Below are 16,716 nucleotides of genomic sequence, written 5' to 3' on the forward strand. Positions count from 1 at the left end.
CGCTACTGCGGCAGCCAAGATGGCGCTCAGTGGCGCTCCGCTGGCCGCTGACGCGGTAGCCAAGAAGACGCGCACTGGCGCTCCGCTGGCCGCTATGCGGCGGCAAAGGTGGCGCTAAGGGCGCTCCGCTGGCCGCTATGCGGCGGCAAAGGTGGCGCTAAGGGCGCTCCGCTGGCCGCTATGCGGCGGCAAAGGTAGCGCTAAGGCGCTCCGCTGGCCGCTATGCGCGCAAAGGTGGCGCTAAGGACGCTTAGCTAGCTGCTATGTGCCGCAATGAGAGCACTTTGGCGCGCTTTACTGGCCGCTAGGGCGGCGACAAAGATGGCGCTTAGTAGCGCTCCGCCGGCCGCTAGCTTAGGCACTGTCACGCTCAAAAGAGCCAAACCAAAAGCAGAAAATTTCGAAAACGACCTGTGTAAACGACAACAATAAGTAAAGAACACCTACCAGAATCTATTACTATTTATTCTTACCAAGTATCAAATGCACTAAGAGAATTCTAACCTCTAGTGTCTTGTGGTATAAATTTTACACCAACCAATATGCGTCTATGCACGCTGCCGGTCACCAGAAAAGTGCTTTGACCGGAACCAGCCCAGCTTCAGCGGCTAGCTGCGCATGCGCGTGGTGACACAAACGTCAAAGCTGAGCTTTCCAGTGCAACTCGCTAAACGTCAAATGAGCTTTTCAGCGCAGCTGATGCACTACTTAAAGCTCGGCTTTACAGCGCAGCTGATGCACTTAAAGCTGCGCCCTTGGTTGAAATTTAACTTGCATACTTTTAGGAGCTACTTGCAACAACATGAACCTTGGCTTAAACTCAGCAGACTTTTAGGCCGAATTCAATACATGTTGCTGTAGGCGCCGTTACAAAACCCCTGCTACAATCAGACTAGGGTATTCCTTTTCAATAGATACCCTAGACTGATACCGCCGGAAGCAACATCATTGTCGAATGTCCTTGACATGATAATTGCCTAGCAAACGGCCTTGCAAATCCTCGAGCTCGTAATTCGAGTTGCCGAGTTTTCTACGAACTCGCGACTTTACAAATGCAGGACCAAACTTTGCATTATAGCCAGTCTGGAAGCAACTTTGCTTGAAATTTCGACGGAACACTTCTTGTCCAGGCGCGAAAGTTATTATTCTTGACCGCAAATTGTAACGCTTCTCGTTCACATCATGCTTCAGTTGCATCAGCTTACATGCATTCTTACGGATCAAATCAAAAGAGTCCTGTCGATTAAATACTAATGATCGATCATCCAACATGTTTAGCTTACTAAGTAATGCATATGTCGACCCAGATGTAATCATGTGCTGACCGAAAGCCATGTAATATGGAGAAGTACCGATGCTCGAATGCACGGACGATCTCAAAGCACAGCATATTTTGCTTAAGCTTTCGTCCCAATCCTTTTGATCTGGACGCAAGTAAGCTCTTATTCCCGAAATTACCGAGCGATTAACTCGTTCGGATGCATTCGCTTGAGGGGAATGAACAGCGGTGAACATTTGTTTTACTCCATACTGTTTCAAGAGCTTTTCAAACGCCTCAGAGCGAAACTGCGATCCATTGTCAGAGACAATAGTTTCTGGAACGCCGAAAGTCATGAATAGTTCTCCTTCCAGATATTTAATTACGAGAGCCGCGTTTATTTTTTTTACTGGCTTAAGGAAAACATATTTTGAGAAATGATCTAGTACTATAAATATTCCAATATTTCCACTCCTTGATCGGGGATACGGTCCAAGAAAGTCAATAAAAGGCGTTGGAAAAACCGCTGACTTTCAGGAGCTTTACCCAAAGGAGGTCTCAGAGCATGATTTGGTGCTTTCGTAGTTTTACAAACTTCACAAGCGTTGATGTAAGCTTTAACATCAGAAACGAGACCAGGCCAGAAATAATATCTCCTCACTCTTTCGATGGTTTTGTGGATACCACCATGTGAGCACAAAGGACTGTCATGCGACTGGAAAGAATTTCAGGGACCAATTCTTTTGGTATCCAGAGTTTCCAGGCATACTCATCGTGAATCTGCTCTCCTGTCAAATGCTCGGCCTTACGATACACGTAGCCACTATCAACTTTTAAATCCGGAAAATTTGTACTATTAGCTTTTACGCTATCGAGCAACTCCAAGTACTCTTGAGACTTGAAATGTGGCGAGTCTAAATCCACAATTAAACCCTGTCGTAAGTCTATGGCAGCCACGCCATCTTCATTCACTCTCGACAGAGAATCTGGTACCACATTCATTGTGCCTTTCCGATGTTCTATCTTAAAACGATACCTTTGTAACGATAATGCCCAACGAGCTAGACGTGAATTTAAATCATGGTTGGACATCAGCCATTTTAACGAAGCATGATCAGTCACAATGGTGAACTCGTGACCTTCCACGTAAGCACGAAAATTCTTCAGTGCTACAATCGCTGCTAAACACTCTTGCTCGGTGACAGTGTAATTGCGTTGAGCTTTGTTGAGTTTTTTCGAAATGAAAGCCACTGGACGTTCATCTCCGTTCTCACTCAATTGAACTAATACTGCCCCAACGCCAGATTTACTTGCGTCGCAGTGTATTGCGAATGGCTTAGTAAAATCAGGGCTGCATAGCACGGGAGCTTCACTAAGGCGTGATTTCAACACGTCGAATGCTGTACAAGCTTCCGGTGTCATACTAAATCTTCGTTTAGTGGTCATTAAATCGGTTAAAGGTGAAGCTAACGAGGCAAAATTCGGAACGAACTTGCGATACCAACCGCACAAACCCATGAAACTTCGCAAACCTCGCAATGTTTTCGGAAGTGGAAAATCTTTTATCGCTCTGACTTTCTCTGGGTCAGTCTTAATTCCACCGTCTCCGATTATGTGGCCCAAATAGCGCACACGGCGCATGCAGAAATGACTTTTGCCAATGTTGATTGTCAGACCTGCACGCTCAATGTGGAGAGCTATCTCTCTCAACACCTCTAAATGGCCATTGAAGCTAGATGAGACTATAAGCAAATCGTCTAAATATACAAATACTTCATTTCTAAGATGGGCCGGTACTACCTTGTCCATCAATCGCGACATAGTGCTAGTCGCGTTACATAATCCAAAAGGCATAACCTTAAATTGATATAACGGCCTACCAGGGACAGTGAAAGCCGTTTTATCTCGGGCTTGCACCTCGAGAGGCACTTGCCAATACGCATCCTTTAAATCTAAGCTGGTGATGAACTCAGCTTTAGGTAGTCTACTCAAAATGCCGTTAATTTGAGGAAGTGGATACGCATCTTTCTCCGTGAAGCTGTTAACTTTACGGCAGTCTAAACAGATTCGCACTTTGCCTGGTTTTGTTACCATAACGATTGGAGAAGACCAGGCGCTTTCTGACTCTTCTATCACTCCCAGTTCCAGCATCCTGTCTATTTCAGCATACATCGCCTTTTCTACAGCAGGCGAGACTGGGAAATGTCGCTGCTTAATAGGCTTAGCGCCGCCCACATCTATAGAATGCGAAATTAACTTTGTCTTCCCTAATCCCTTTCGAGCAAATGAAGGAAAACACTCTATCACAAGAGCTAGCTTGGCCCTGTCACTGTTCGATAATTCATGTTGGTCCTCATCTTCAACTTTGGTGTTAAAATCTTCGACACTGGCTACTTCTAGATTTTTCGGAAGAAGATCGTAAAGCTTCCAGAAATCAATACCCAAATACAGGTCTTGTTTCAGGGATGGAACAATATAAACTTCTAAGAGTTTTTCAAGATTAGCGTACTCTACCTTAACTTTCATCCGCCCTACAACTTGCTGAAGTCTTCCATCGGCAGTGGTTGCGCTTTTCTTAATTTCTTTAAATGCGATTTTTATTCTCAATAATTTCTTTTGCTAGCGCTCCTCCGCAACAACTTATTGAAGCCCTGAATCCAGCAGACCGTACACAGTGCGATTGAGAATTCGAACGGACAAAAATGGTCGAGGATCACTAGATCCAGGTGAGAGTGTGCCTATGTGTTCTAACCCTAGCACACACTTTTGACCTGCTGCCAAAACGATTTAATGCGCTTTGTGCTTCGAGTTTTGGATTTCGTAAAATCTGGTGAAAAATCATTTGTAAGAACGGTTTCTCTTTCAATATTGGTATTTTTGATGTAGCAATAAGCTGCCATCGTTTTGTAAGTCCGGTAAAATTTTCACATTTGGTAAAGTGTATGGTGGAAGTTGTGAGACTTCCGTCACTCGTCCGTCATTGTCGCTTGGCTTCGTGAGGCACTCGGAGTCTTCGGTTTGTACGCTGACTTCGACGTGCCGGGCTTGGAGTTTTTGAGCACTTGTCACAACTCGGTTTGTACGTGTTAGCTGCTCCACAGCCATAACAAAAGACTCTTCGGTCTGATACGCAATCCTGGTATCGGTGTCCTTCCTTACGGCAATTCCAACATACCAAGGATAGAGCTTCTATGTCTAACTCGCTTTCGCATTCTGACTCCATACTCTGAGTTTGACAATCTACAAACTCTGCGACTTCACGTCTTAATGGTGTCCTTTTACGTAGCCGTGAGACTTTTGGACATCGTCCAAAAGGTTTCGCGTCGACGGCATATCTCCCTCAAATCTGACACAGTTTTACGTCTACATTTAACAGCTCATGCCGTATTTCAGGCCTTAAATTGTTTTTAAGGACGCGAACGACCTTCAGAGTAGACCACGGCACTTCTAACTGATCTATTAACACAGATAAGCCTTCGTAAAAACTGTCAAACGACTCATTCGGTTTCTGTTTTCTGTTCCTAATAAGCTCCTCTATGTCACAATCGTCTCGTGCGATTTTGAACTGTGATCGCAAGGCTGCGCACAATTCTTCCCATTTCACATCATAGACGCTTTTGTGGTAACGCCAATAGAATTCGAGGGCCTTGCCTTCGAAAAGTACGCTAGCATGCTTACATAGAACAACAAAATTCCCGCCTAAGGTCTGATGTGTGAGTGCCTCTGCTCTATATATAAAATTGTCAACGGATACTCCTGTTCCAGAGAATTTCATTTTCCAACCATTTAATACTTGCACTACCTTGTCTGGCCTATTTAATAGGTCGGATACATGCGACATTGGAGTGCCAGAATTGATCCTTGCAGAGTCAGCATTGAAGTTTTGCTCTCTGACATACTCAGGCCTACTTTCCATTCTCTGCCCTGTTGGAGGTGTGCTGGTTCTAGCATCGCTATTTGCTGGAGTCGCGATCAACCTTTGCACACTATCTACGACCGAACTCTGAATTAGTTCGGCCATCCTCTCGGAGAGAGTAGTGAGCAATCTTCTCTCCATAGCGAGCAAGGAAAGAGCATTCACGGATTCAGGATTCTCTGAATCACTTACGCGTATGTTCGATCTCATTTGCGATGTGCTAGCAACGTCATCCGTCACTGAATCGCTACTCCGCTCTTCTGCCTGACGGCTTTTAGACTGTGAGCGAGTTTGCAACCCTTGAGTATTCGATGGCTCAACTGGCCTGGATTGCACTTGACAAACTGGGCATTTGTCCTTCGTTTTAAAATGCAATTCTATGCACTTTTTGTGAAACTCGTGGTTGCATGCGGTTCTATACGCCTCTGCAACGGACTTAATTTCCTTTTTGCATAAAGGACATGAAGCGATAGGCAAGCCCATTGCTCCTTTGTTCGGCGATCGAGCAACACTCATTTTTCAAAGGGAACGAAACAAACTATAGAGCTAATAAATGTTTCCAGAGTCGATCTTAATCGAAAATTATCAACAGAAGAAAAACCAAAAATTTACTAACCAACGAACAATGTATATAAACAAAAAAAATAATAAATAAATAAATAATAAAAATTAAAAAAAATACAAAAATGGTACTATTCAAAGGAACCAAAAATAACGTAGAGATATAAAGAAATAATTCATAAATATTTTTAGCCGATAACAAAGCCTGACAACCACATATCGTAGGGTAATTTCATTCACTACCAAAATTCTCAAAAAAAAAAAAAAAAAGAAATAGAAATAGTGTATTACATGTATTTTCCATCAAAATTAGACCTGATTTACGGACAACAAAGCAGTTTACAATACTTTTGTTGTATTCCAGCAAATCAGAGAAGCCTAATTCCTAAGAAGAAGAATTTCAAATTTAGGTATTCCTCAGTCATTCGTGGTTGTAGCATTTTCCAATTAAAATGTCTACATATTCCAAGCCGTCTGACATAAAGAACATTAAAATTTGAACCGTTTCACCAATAATGAGGAATAAATTAAACGGGCCAAATAACCAACCGTAGTTGAATTTATTTGTATTTCCTCATACAAATAAATTCCGCATTATTGGCAAATTCAATAATTAGAAACGAAAATTCGAAAGAAGAATTCAATTTTGGATATTCTTCAGTCATTCGAGGTTGCAAAATTTTCTAAACAAAATATTTACACATTCCATTCGACTGACATGAAGAACATCAAAATTTGTGCTGTTTCACCAATACTGAAAATTAATTTAAATGGGCCAAAATAATCTACCGTAGTTGAATTATTTTGTATTTCCTCATAAAAATAAATACTCCATTATTGGCAAGTACAAGAATTACAAGGGAAAATTCCTACACAACTTTTCCTTTTCGGCCTGCTTCACCAATGATGAAAACCAATTTAAATGGGCCAAATAACCAACCGTGGTTGAATTTATTTGTATTCCTCATAAAAATATAACTTCATCATTGGCAAATACAAAAAATTAAAAGGGAAAATTCCAATCCAACTTTTTCTTTTGGCCAAAAAGGAACTGATTGTGCATTCCTTCTTGTAATCCATAACAAATTTGAGATAAAGTCGAATTTTTGAAAAGAAATGAATGAAAAAGAAAATGAATGAAAAGAAGATAAAAAGATTTTAGAGTACGATATTTGAATTTATCCGAGAGTCTTAATGAGTATTTACTGTACTCACTAAGGCCCTACACGTTGGGCGCCACTTTTCTTAATTAATAATAATTAATTATAACTGTAACGTGCAACGGGCGAGAAGAAGCACAAGGCGACAGGGCTATTGGCATTTGCGGGGCACGCTTTAGAGTCCGGCTCTAGCTCGTCGGCTTTGGGGGTGGTGGTCTTGCTTATGCCAATAGCCCTTTCTTCGCTGCTCATTATTATTAATTTACGATCAGAAATTGAGCGTGCTGCGACGAAGAAGGATTGCTAGAAAACTAGCCGGAAAGAGAAGGAAGATCCAAAAATGTCTCAAAAAAAAAAAAAAAACCAAGAGAGAACAAGAGAGAGAGAGACAGAAAGAGAGAGAAGAGAGAGCGAGAATTGAGGCAGGCCATCACAGCTGTTAAGTGATGAAGTCCCCTCCCAACCTATGATCACAGCATCAGAGCATGGCTCTGGTGATCCCTTTTAACCCTACGACAGTGGTGTCGCTGGCTTGTTTCGGCTAAAAAAAATGAATTATTTCATGGTTTATAATATTTAATTAAGGATAGATATTAAACAATATGGCATTATAAATAAAAATAGTACAAAATGCTCAATAATACTACAAGAGGATAGTTGCAATATTTCTTTTAAAGTTTCTTTTAAATATATAATGTATTTTAATTTCAGTGCTTTGTATTATTTCATGTACCAAATTTTAAACTTTGATCTATTTTTGTAATTTATCTTCAAACATTTTTTTATAATATTTAATAGTTTTTAAATTTTTTCGTATGCTTTTCTATAAATTTATATTTCGTGTCTGTACAATGTAAATCGAGGTGAAAGTATAAAGTGTGTGTTTCGCAATAAAAACTCACCAACAGAACTCCTGCGGCGGCGATCGATCTCCGACGAAGGTGTGCTGGAACAGTGCTAAATTAAATAAAAAATACAACTTTCACCAATACACTTCATATTGTACCTACGCGAAACTGGTACTAGTTATTCAATATAATTTGCATACGTTTTCAGTTTTTTTGTTTTAATTTTGCTATTTTTACTTGCACTGATTTTCATAACTTATTCGTTTAATTTAATTTAATATAATCATTTTTTTTTTAGGCATTTAGCCTTCGAAGCTTTTAGCTGTTTTGTTTTAATTTTAATTTTTTTGTAACTTGTGCACTTCACATTCAACAATTGTTTTAAATTCTAAATTCTCATGGCTCTACAATTTCTTATTTAATTTCAACTATTTCATTTATATTTGTACATTTGTTTTGTTTAATTCTTGTAGCGCTTCAACTTTTTAATTTGTTGTTTTACAATATTTTAGCGCTTTTATTTTTAATTGAATGTGGCACAATACATGTTCTAATTTTAACTTTTTATTTTTATTTTTTTATCAACAAAACAGCTGCGCTAATTCCTTTTGATTTTAAATCATTTTATCTTTTAACTTTTGAACTTAACTTTTAACTTTTTATTTTCTTTTTGTGCAATTTTGAAATTCTGCAATTGCAGTAGCGCTTTTAAAATTAATGTGAATTTTTACTATTTTTTGTGAACAAATGAACTTTAAATTTTTTAATAATTGCTCAACTTTTAACTTTTTAGCGCATTCATTTTTTAAACAATTTTAACTAAATAAAATTAAATTTAATTATTTTAATTTTTAATATTTCTGTGCAATTTTGCGATTTTTGCTATACTAAATTTTTCTCAACATGTTTCATTTTAACTTGTGCTGAGCGGCGCTACACTGTTGAGCTTTTACTCTATCATATTGATTCACTATTTTTTTTGTTTTATACAATGTAGCGCATCATTTTAAACTTTTCAGATTTGGTTTTAATTTCTCATAAATTCACTTTAACACACACACTATATTTGTACAAGCGATCTGGTCGCTGATGATCAGGAGTAAAGATGAGATGAGATGAGATGATAAAGATGAGATGAGATGATAAAGATGAGATGAGATGATGAAAAAGATACTGGTGATGATTAAAGTTGAGGTTGACGACGCAGATGCAGGCCAAGAAGTCGCAGGGTGCTGCGCTGGCGGCTCGAGCAGAGATGCGCTCGCTGGTGCTTTGCTGGCCGCTACTGCGGCAGCCAAGATGGCGCTCAGTGGCGCTCCGCTGGCCGCTGACGCGGTAGCCAAGAAGACGCGCACTGGCGCTCCGCTGGCCGCTATGCGGCGGCAAAGGTGGCGCTAAGGGCGTTCCGCTGGCCGCTATGCGGCGGCAAAGGTGGCGCTAAGGGCGCTCCGCTGGCCGCTATGCGGCTGGCCGCGGCGGCAAAGGTAGCGCTAAGGCGCTCCGCTGGCCGCTATGCGCGCAAAGGTGGCGCTAAGGACGCTTAGCTAGCTGCTATGTGCCGCAATGAGAGCACTTTGGCGCGCTTTACTGGCCGCTAGGGCGGCGACAAAGATGGCGCTTAGTAGCGCTCCGCCGGCCGCTAGCTTAGGCACTGTCACGCTCAAAAAGAGCCAAACCAAAAGCAGAAAATTTCGAAAACGACCTGTGTAAACGACAACAATAAGTAAAGAACACCTACCAGAATCTATTACTATTTATTCTTACCAAGTATCAAATGCACTAAGAGAATTCTAACCTCTAGTGTCTTGTGGTATAAATTTTACACCAACCAATATGCGTCTATGCACGCTGCCGGTCACCAGAAAAGTGCTTTGACCGGAACCAGCCTAGCTTCAGCTAGCTGCGCATGCGCGTGGTGACACAAACGTCAAAGCTGAGCTTTCCAGTGCAACTCGCTAAACGTCAAATGAGCTTTTCAGCGCAGCTGATGCACTACTTAAAGCTCGGCTTTACAGCGCAGCTGATGCACTTAAGCGCCCTTGGTTGAAATTTAACTTGCATACTTTTAGGAGCTACTTGCAACAACATGAACCTTGGCTTAAACTCAGCAGACTTTTAGGCCGAATTCAATACATGTTGCTGTAGGCGCCGTTACAGTCTCTACTAGTCTCCTACCAATGGCGCTGTGACCATAGCCTAGCAGACCCAGATTGCCAGTTGCGGCAATCCGTAGGGACGATTTTGCGGCTATGGATTGCGCGTATAGGTTTAATGGTTCGACACCAGCTATTACCTCGAGGGCTTTAGTGGCGTCGACCTGAGAGCGCCTGTGATACACAGTAGCGCTTGACGTCCTTTTCCGTGGCCTGCCACCACACTAGAACACCGTAGGTGAGGATAGGGCGAACAACTGAGATGTATATCCACCGCAGTAGATTAGGAGAGAGGCCCCAAGTGCAACTAAGCATCTTTTTTCGCCATGTACAAGGCTCCGGTAGCCTTCTTCACCCTTTCTAACACATTGAGCTTCCATGACAGTTTGCTGTCCAGGACCACACCTAGGTATTTTACTGCTAGGCTCGGCTTTAGCATAGTGCAGCCTATTTTTGGGGGACCACGCAGGTACCTTATACCTCTTCGTGAAGAGGATAAGGTCCCGTTTTGTCCGCGTTAATGCCGAGCCCGGCTGATTCGGCCCATGCTTTAACTTCCCGCAAAGTTCCATTACGGAACTAAGGGTGGTTGGGCATTTCCCAGTTATCAAAATGCTTATGTCGTCAGCATAGGCAATTAACTTGGGGCCCGTCTAGTAAATTTTAGAAGTAGGCTATTTACGACCAAATTCCAAAGGAGAGGCGAGAGAACCCCACCCTGGGGAGTACCACCTCGCACTACCTTTGTAATGGCCGCATCGCCCCACGTAGCCACCACCCGCCTGTCGCAAAGAAGGCGGTTGACCCACCTGTGGATCGCTGGTGCCGTGTTAACTGAGGTAAGGCCCTTAATAATAGCATCAGTGGTGACGTTATTGAAAGCGCCTGAAATGTCAAGAAATGAACCCAAGGCATATTCTTTATAGTGGTCTGCTTTTTCGATGGAGGCTACTAGAGCATGGAGAGCAGTCTCAATGGACTTGCCCTTTGTGTACGCATGCTGATTTGGGGACAACAGATGCATTTAGTTGCTTCTGATGTGCAAATCAAGTAGCTTTTCCATGTTTTTAGCAGGACCACATGACTGCATTTGCCCGCCTTGGGCAGAAAAATGACTTTCGAGGTCCTCCAAAGAGTGGGGATATGACCCAATGCGAGGCACGCCGAATAGATACCCGATAGCCACGGAACAATCGTGGGCTTGCTGGCTTGCAGCATTGCTGGCGAAAGTCCATCGAGACCGGGCGACCTGACCTTCGCAAAGGAGTCGATAGCCCAAATTATTTTGTTATCTGTAATTAGACCGACTGGGAGACTAGGAAAGAGCTGCCAGTCACTGTTCTCTATTCCAATACATCCCGGGAATGAGTTGAGAGCAGTGCTTCAAGAGTTTCAGCACTGCTCTCCGTCCACGCTCCATCGCCCGACTTGAGCAGACTAGGACTGAAAGGTCCAGGTCCGAGCAAAAGGTTCTCCATGAAGACCTTTTGGATGATCGGATCATCTTCTTGTACGACTTCAGGAGAGACCTATACTCGTTCCAGACATATTCGTTATCCGCCTTCTTAGCAAGTTGAAACATGCTAGTAAGCTCCCCACGTAGCGATGAGAGATCTGGGCTCCACCAGGGTGGCTTCGATCTTCTCGTCGGTCTTGAGAGCCTACAAGATTGGCGAAACGCTGAAAGTAGTCCTGCTGAGAGGACATTGACAGTAGTTTCTAGGTCCTGTACCGAGTTGATGTTACCCGGCGGACCAAGAGACTTGGAAACAAGGCTAGAGAATTTCGCCCAGTTGGTATTTCGGGGATTTCTGAACGGCTGAGCCGCAGGTACCCTATTGAAAGGAATGGTAAACTGAATGTACTTATGATCCAAAAGGAGGGTCTTTCCAGGACCCTCCACTCTTCTACATTGGTACACCCAGTTGCAATCGTTAAGTCCAGCACATTACTGGAGGTGGGACCTACATAGGTAGATACCTCACCTCTGTTGGCTAGTCTAAGCTTATGGTTAAGGATAAAATCAAGAACTGACTCACCCCTGTCGTTGATGTCGGGACTTCCCCAGACGCTATGGTGGGCGTTGGCGTCCGTTCCGATTATAATATGCTTATTGGAGGAGCAGACCATGTCCACCAGCCTCCGCAGCTCGTCAGGTGGAGCCGGCTTATCGTGGGCCATATAACAGGATGCCAGCAGCAAACATCCTTCACGGCTCTCCAGCACCACCACGGTTAGATCGTCATTGCTGTAATTAGGTAGTAGATGAGCTTTTAGCCCCTTTTTTACAAGGATGGCAGTTCTCGATCTACTTACCAATGTCGGGACGTATAAATCATAGTTAGGCGACTTCAGCCCAGCCACCGTGTTGCCCGACGCTATCCACGGTTCTTGGACCAAAGCCGCGTAGGCGGACACTTCCTCCAGGGCAAGGAGTAGCTCCGCCGAAGCCGTTTTAGATTTATGGAGATTGAGTTGCAGCACACTCATTAGAGGTTAGCAAACTCGCGGGGCCCGTCTGCATGGACAGTTCCTCCCCACCTCTTCCGTCTTGTCAGTCAGGCTGAGGTTCTGGGTGGCGTCGGTCACGCTCTCAAGACCGAGATCTGCCTCAACCTCCCTGACCTCAGCGTGTGCGTGTCCTGGTCGTTGGGATGACGTTTTTGAGGCGAAGGTACACGCTCCCTAAGCCCCACGCCATCTTCCCATTGCGCTTGTATAGCAGATCCTCGGCCTCCTTGTTGATCTGAATGATCAATTGCTGCCCACCACTGGGTAAAGGTTCATCAACCTTCAGCACGGACCAGCCAGTGCCTTCGAATGTAGGCATTGGACTGTCTGGGACATTCTCCATCCTGACAAACAGTGCGTCGACCAGCTTACTATGGGTCAACCGCCACCGCTCTGCAGACATTTTCCCGTTAGGGTCCCCTCTGTCTATGAGAGCAACGGCGAGATGCCGCCTGGCAGTTTCAGCAACCGTTGCTCTCTGTCTCGTCCGGTTCGAGTCCGTGTTGGTGGAGCCAGGTGCTTGCTCCCCTGGGGCCCCTTGCTTGGGACTCTCAGCGGACCGTTGGCGCTTGCTTGCCATGGACTCCACCTTGTTGTTGGCAGGGCCGGTAGAACCGGTCTGCACTTTAGTGTCTTTGGAAGGGGGCTAAGTTGGTTTTCCCGCATCCACGTGTTGGCCCAGGCAAGCCTCTCCTGGTCCTTGACGGACAGGTTAGCTACGCCACTGAGCCTTGCGTGAATACGGGTCGCCGCCTTATTTTTGGCCTTCTCCTTCAGCCCCCGTGCCCAGCTGCGCAACCTTGGAGGTGCTGGCGATAGGCAGGGTTGACTGAAGAGGAAGACGTTCCCCTCCACCGTAGAAGTTGGCGCAGCGCTCTTTTGGTCCGTGTCGGTTAAGACCACAGCACCCGCGCGCACCAACCTCGAATTTTGGTGGCAGTGTTGTTACAACTGATACGGCCTGCTCCCGCCGCCTCAGAGGTGTGACCGCTGGCGACACGCAGAGAGGATCTCTCCCCGTGCCCGCCGGTGGTAGCAGTCACGCGTTCCACCGACGTTTGGGGTGACATCCCAGCCCGGGTTGAATTGTTTAATAAGTCCATTCTGAGACCATTGTTGGCTAATTTTGTTCTTGGGAGCCCCCATAGCGTTTTCAGTCTGACCGCCAGACACCTCGTACCATGGATTCTGCTAGGAGGGAGGGTTCAGCAGAGGATTTTTACCAGCCATTAAAACTATTTATAATAATATAATTTTTTTGTTTGATAATTAGTGATTCAAAACATATAATATGTTAAATGAAGTTTAATTTTTTTTGTGTAACCAATGATTTAATTAAGGTTTTACTGGGTTTCCCTTAACTAGTTTGTTTTAATTTGTTTAAAACTATTTCTAGATGAATATGAATCATTATTATTGTTCCCAGAATATACAACTGTCCGAATAAGAATATTATTGTAATACTAATTTTTTTATTGTTCAAAGAATCTTTTGAGGAGGTGTATTGAAATATACCAATTTGGTATTTCTCATTATAAAAGATTCTTGAACAACCGTGAACTGGTCACACTAAAAGTGTTTCGCTCTTTGCTACCGACAAGTTGTACAGGTAAAGAAATATAACAAGAATTAATTTAAAACAAAACAACCACTCGCCGCACATGCACCCGGGCATGTACAAAATACAAATCGCTGCAATGTGAGATCGAGATTGGGCGAGGGAGCAGCATAACGCTGGCAAAGATGCTCACCTATTACTGCGGATTGTCGTTTGAGCCCCAAGATGGCGCCGCAGCACGTTTGCCACAGCAAATTTGCATGAAATGTTTGCCATTGTTGAAGCAAGCGTTTAATTTAAAGCGCACGGTCATCGGTTACGACAAACTTTTGCGTTTGGGCCTCGAGGATATTGGCAACAACAATGCCAATAGCAGCCACAACAATAATAACAGCAACAGTGCTGCCGCTGCCGCTGCCTCCGCCAATCAAGAGTATATTGTGAACGAGCTGCTGGGCGACAACGGCGCCAATGAGGCTGAAGCAGTGGCCTCCCAGGTGGAGGAGGAAGATATTGAGGCCGAGGCCGAACCCGAAGAGGACGAGGAACTACTGGAGGCCGAGGGGACGAGCTGCAGATGCTCGACGATCAGATGGTCATATCGGGCGAAGAGCAAATCGATGAAGTAATTGAGCCCTTCAAGTGCGACGAATGCATCAAGGCATTCGCAACCAAGAAAGGCCTCAGTAACCATATGCGTGTCCATAATAGCTCAGCACAGTCCCAATTGCAATTGTGCGAAGTGTACGGCGAGATGGTGAAACATCGGCGCAACCTGGCGGCACACATGCGCACCCATGCTCAGTACAGGCCCAATCGCAATTGTCGCCGTCGCAGTAACAGAAATATGTAAAATTATAAGGAAACTTTTTAATTAAAAAATTATTAATAAATTGAAATATTCTTAGAATAATTAACAAGATTTATATTAGTAGCAAATGTCAGAAGAAACAATAAAAATTTCCTCCAGCCCTCTGCCGGCTGACGGATGAGTCCTTATCAACAACATACTAGAGAATTGCGAATTGCAACAGACGAATAAATAAAATTTACTATTTATGTTTTTTATTTGTGTAAACAAACCTGGAATTATGCCATACAATTTTGTAATTGGAAAACGAAATATTGCATTCTTTGAAGCTGATCATGCCAATAACATAAACAAGTTAGAAAGCTACAGTCGAGTGTGCTCGACTGTGTGATACCCGCTACCCATTTTGAATAAAAGCAAAATATTGCGGTATTATTTTCAAAATATACCGAAAATACTAAAAAAATACTAAAAATGTACCCAATGGAACGGACAGACAACCAAACGGACAGACGGACATGGCTAGATCGTCTCGGCTGTCAAAAATATATATATACTTCATAGGGTCGGAGATGCCTCCCTCTACCTGTTACATACATTTCCTGTCGGCACAAAATTATAATACCCTTCTATCCTATGGGTACCGGGTATAAAAACAAACACGCAAAAATTTGGCATCGCCAATGCGGCGCACAACTAACAGAGTACTCGGTGGCGAAACTCATTCTTGCATTGCTTCGCCGTTCGGATACGGTAAATTTTCTACTCATGCCTTCACCACATTTGCCAAATCCGTTTTACATAATGTCTCACTCAGTCAGTCAGAACTTTGAGTGAGAGTACCAAATGCTATTTTGACTGTATTCATGCAGACCTCTGCATGCATACATACGATCATAAGACGCAATATAATTATATATTCCCGCCGCTGCCGCTGCGATTTATTCGCTGTGGTGTAACAGATGATTAAATCTCTTAAGCTACAACGCCGCTGTGATTAATTCATGTCTTTTGCCATTCACACGTTCACTAATGTAAGCAAGGGCAAAAGTGGAGCCGCATATTGAATGCGTAAAAACAGAGCTCAATTAGCTGCTCAGCTCAGATTAAGAAAAAGTGAGACCATGTAAGGCCAAACATCAACCGATATTCGATATATAATATATACTGATGTAATATATTAGTGATGAGATGTTGCGATATGTATATACTGTTTTTGCATCCAGTTTGATGCTACATTTCCACAATTATATTTGTATGCTCCTTTTGTTGTCACCAAATTTTATTCACATTTAATTACAATTTTTTTATATTTTTTAATATATTCCCACAGAACACCAGGTGGCTGATGTCCTCACGAAGCCGTTGCCCGCTGCAAGATTTTTGACCCTAAGGAGCGCAATGGGTCTCACAAATTAAAACTATTTATAATAATATAATTTTTTTTGTTTGATAATTAGTGATTCAAAACATATAATATGTTAAATTAAGGGCAGCAGACAGACAAAAAATCAAGGTTTCAATTAGATTTGAAATCATACAAATTACTGCTGACCAATTTAATTTTTGTTTTCATTTTCACTTGTAATATTGATATTAAAACGGCAATATGCAAGTAAATAGTTTTTTGCTTTTGTTTTTAGTATGTTTCACATTTTAGTATGTATAATTAAATAAAATCAAAGGGCTGTAATTAGTTGTACAATGTAAAAACGCAATAAAAACATGTGAAATTCAAAGAAACATTTCAATTAGACGTTTAAGTCTTCGGGGTAAAAGTTGAAATAAATTTCAATAGTTTACATAAACACTTGGAATATATATATATATTTTTTTTTTCGTTTAATTTTTATTTACAATCTGTCTTAAGACAATAAGTAAATTTTATGACTAATATTTACATAACAGAATAGCAGATTTCCAGGTTTCACTGGAAATCT

The 16,716-nt window shown here is 42.7% G+C and overlaps 1 protein-coding gene across 1 annotated transcript; it reads right to left on the reverse strand.

Moving 5' to 3' along the window:
- Positions 1-945: 945 nt before the first annotated feature.
- LOC132798018 (uncharacterized protein K02A2.6-like) lies at positions 946-1,614 on the reverse strand. Its single transcript, XM_060809747.1, has one exon. It carries the CDS (start codon positions 1,612-1,614, stop codon positions 946-948), a length of 669 nt encoding a protein of 222 aa, XP_060665730.1.
- Positions 1,615-16,716: the final 15,102 nt, after the last annotated feature.

Source organism: Drosophila nasuta, unplaced genomic scaffold (genome assembly GCF_023558535.2).
Source record: "Drosophila nasuta strain 15112-1781.00 unplaced genomic scaffold, ASM2355853v1 ctg61_pilon, whole genome shotgun sequence".
NCBI classification, from domain to species: domain Eukaryota; kingdom Metazoa; phylum Arthropoda; class Insecta; order Diptera; family Drosophilidae; genus Drosophila; species Drosophila nasuta.

Bases quoted from the DNA above. Each gene is read 5' to 3' on its own strand.
- LOC132798018 (XM_060809747.1), bottom strand. From the start codon at position 1,614: ATGACTTTCGGCGTTCCAGAAACTATTGTCTCTGACAATGGATCGCAG.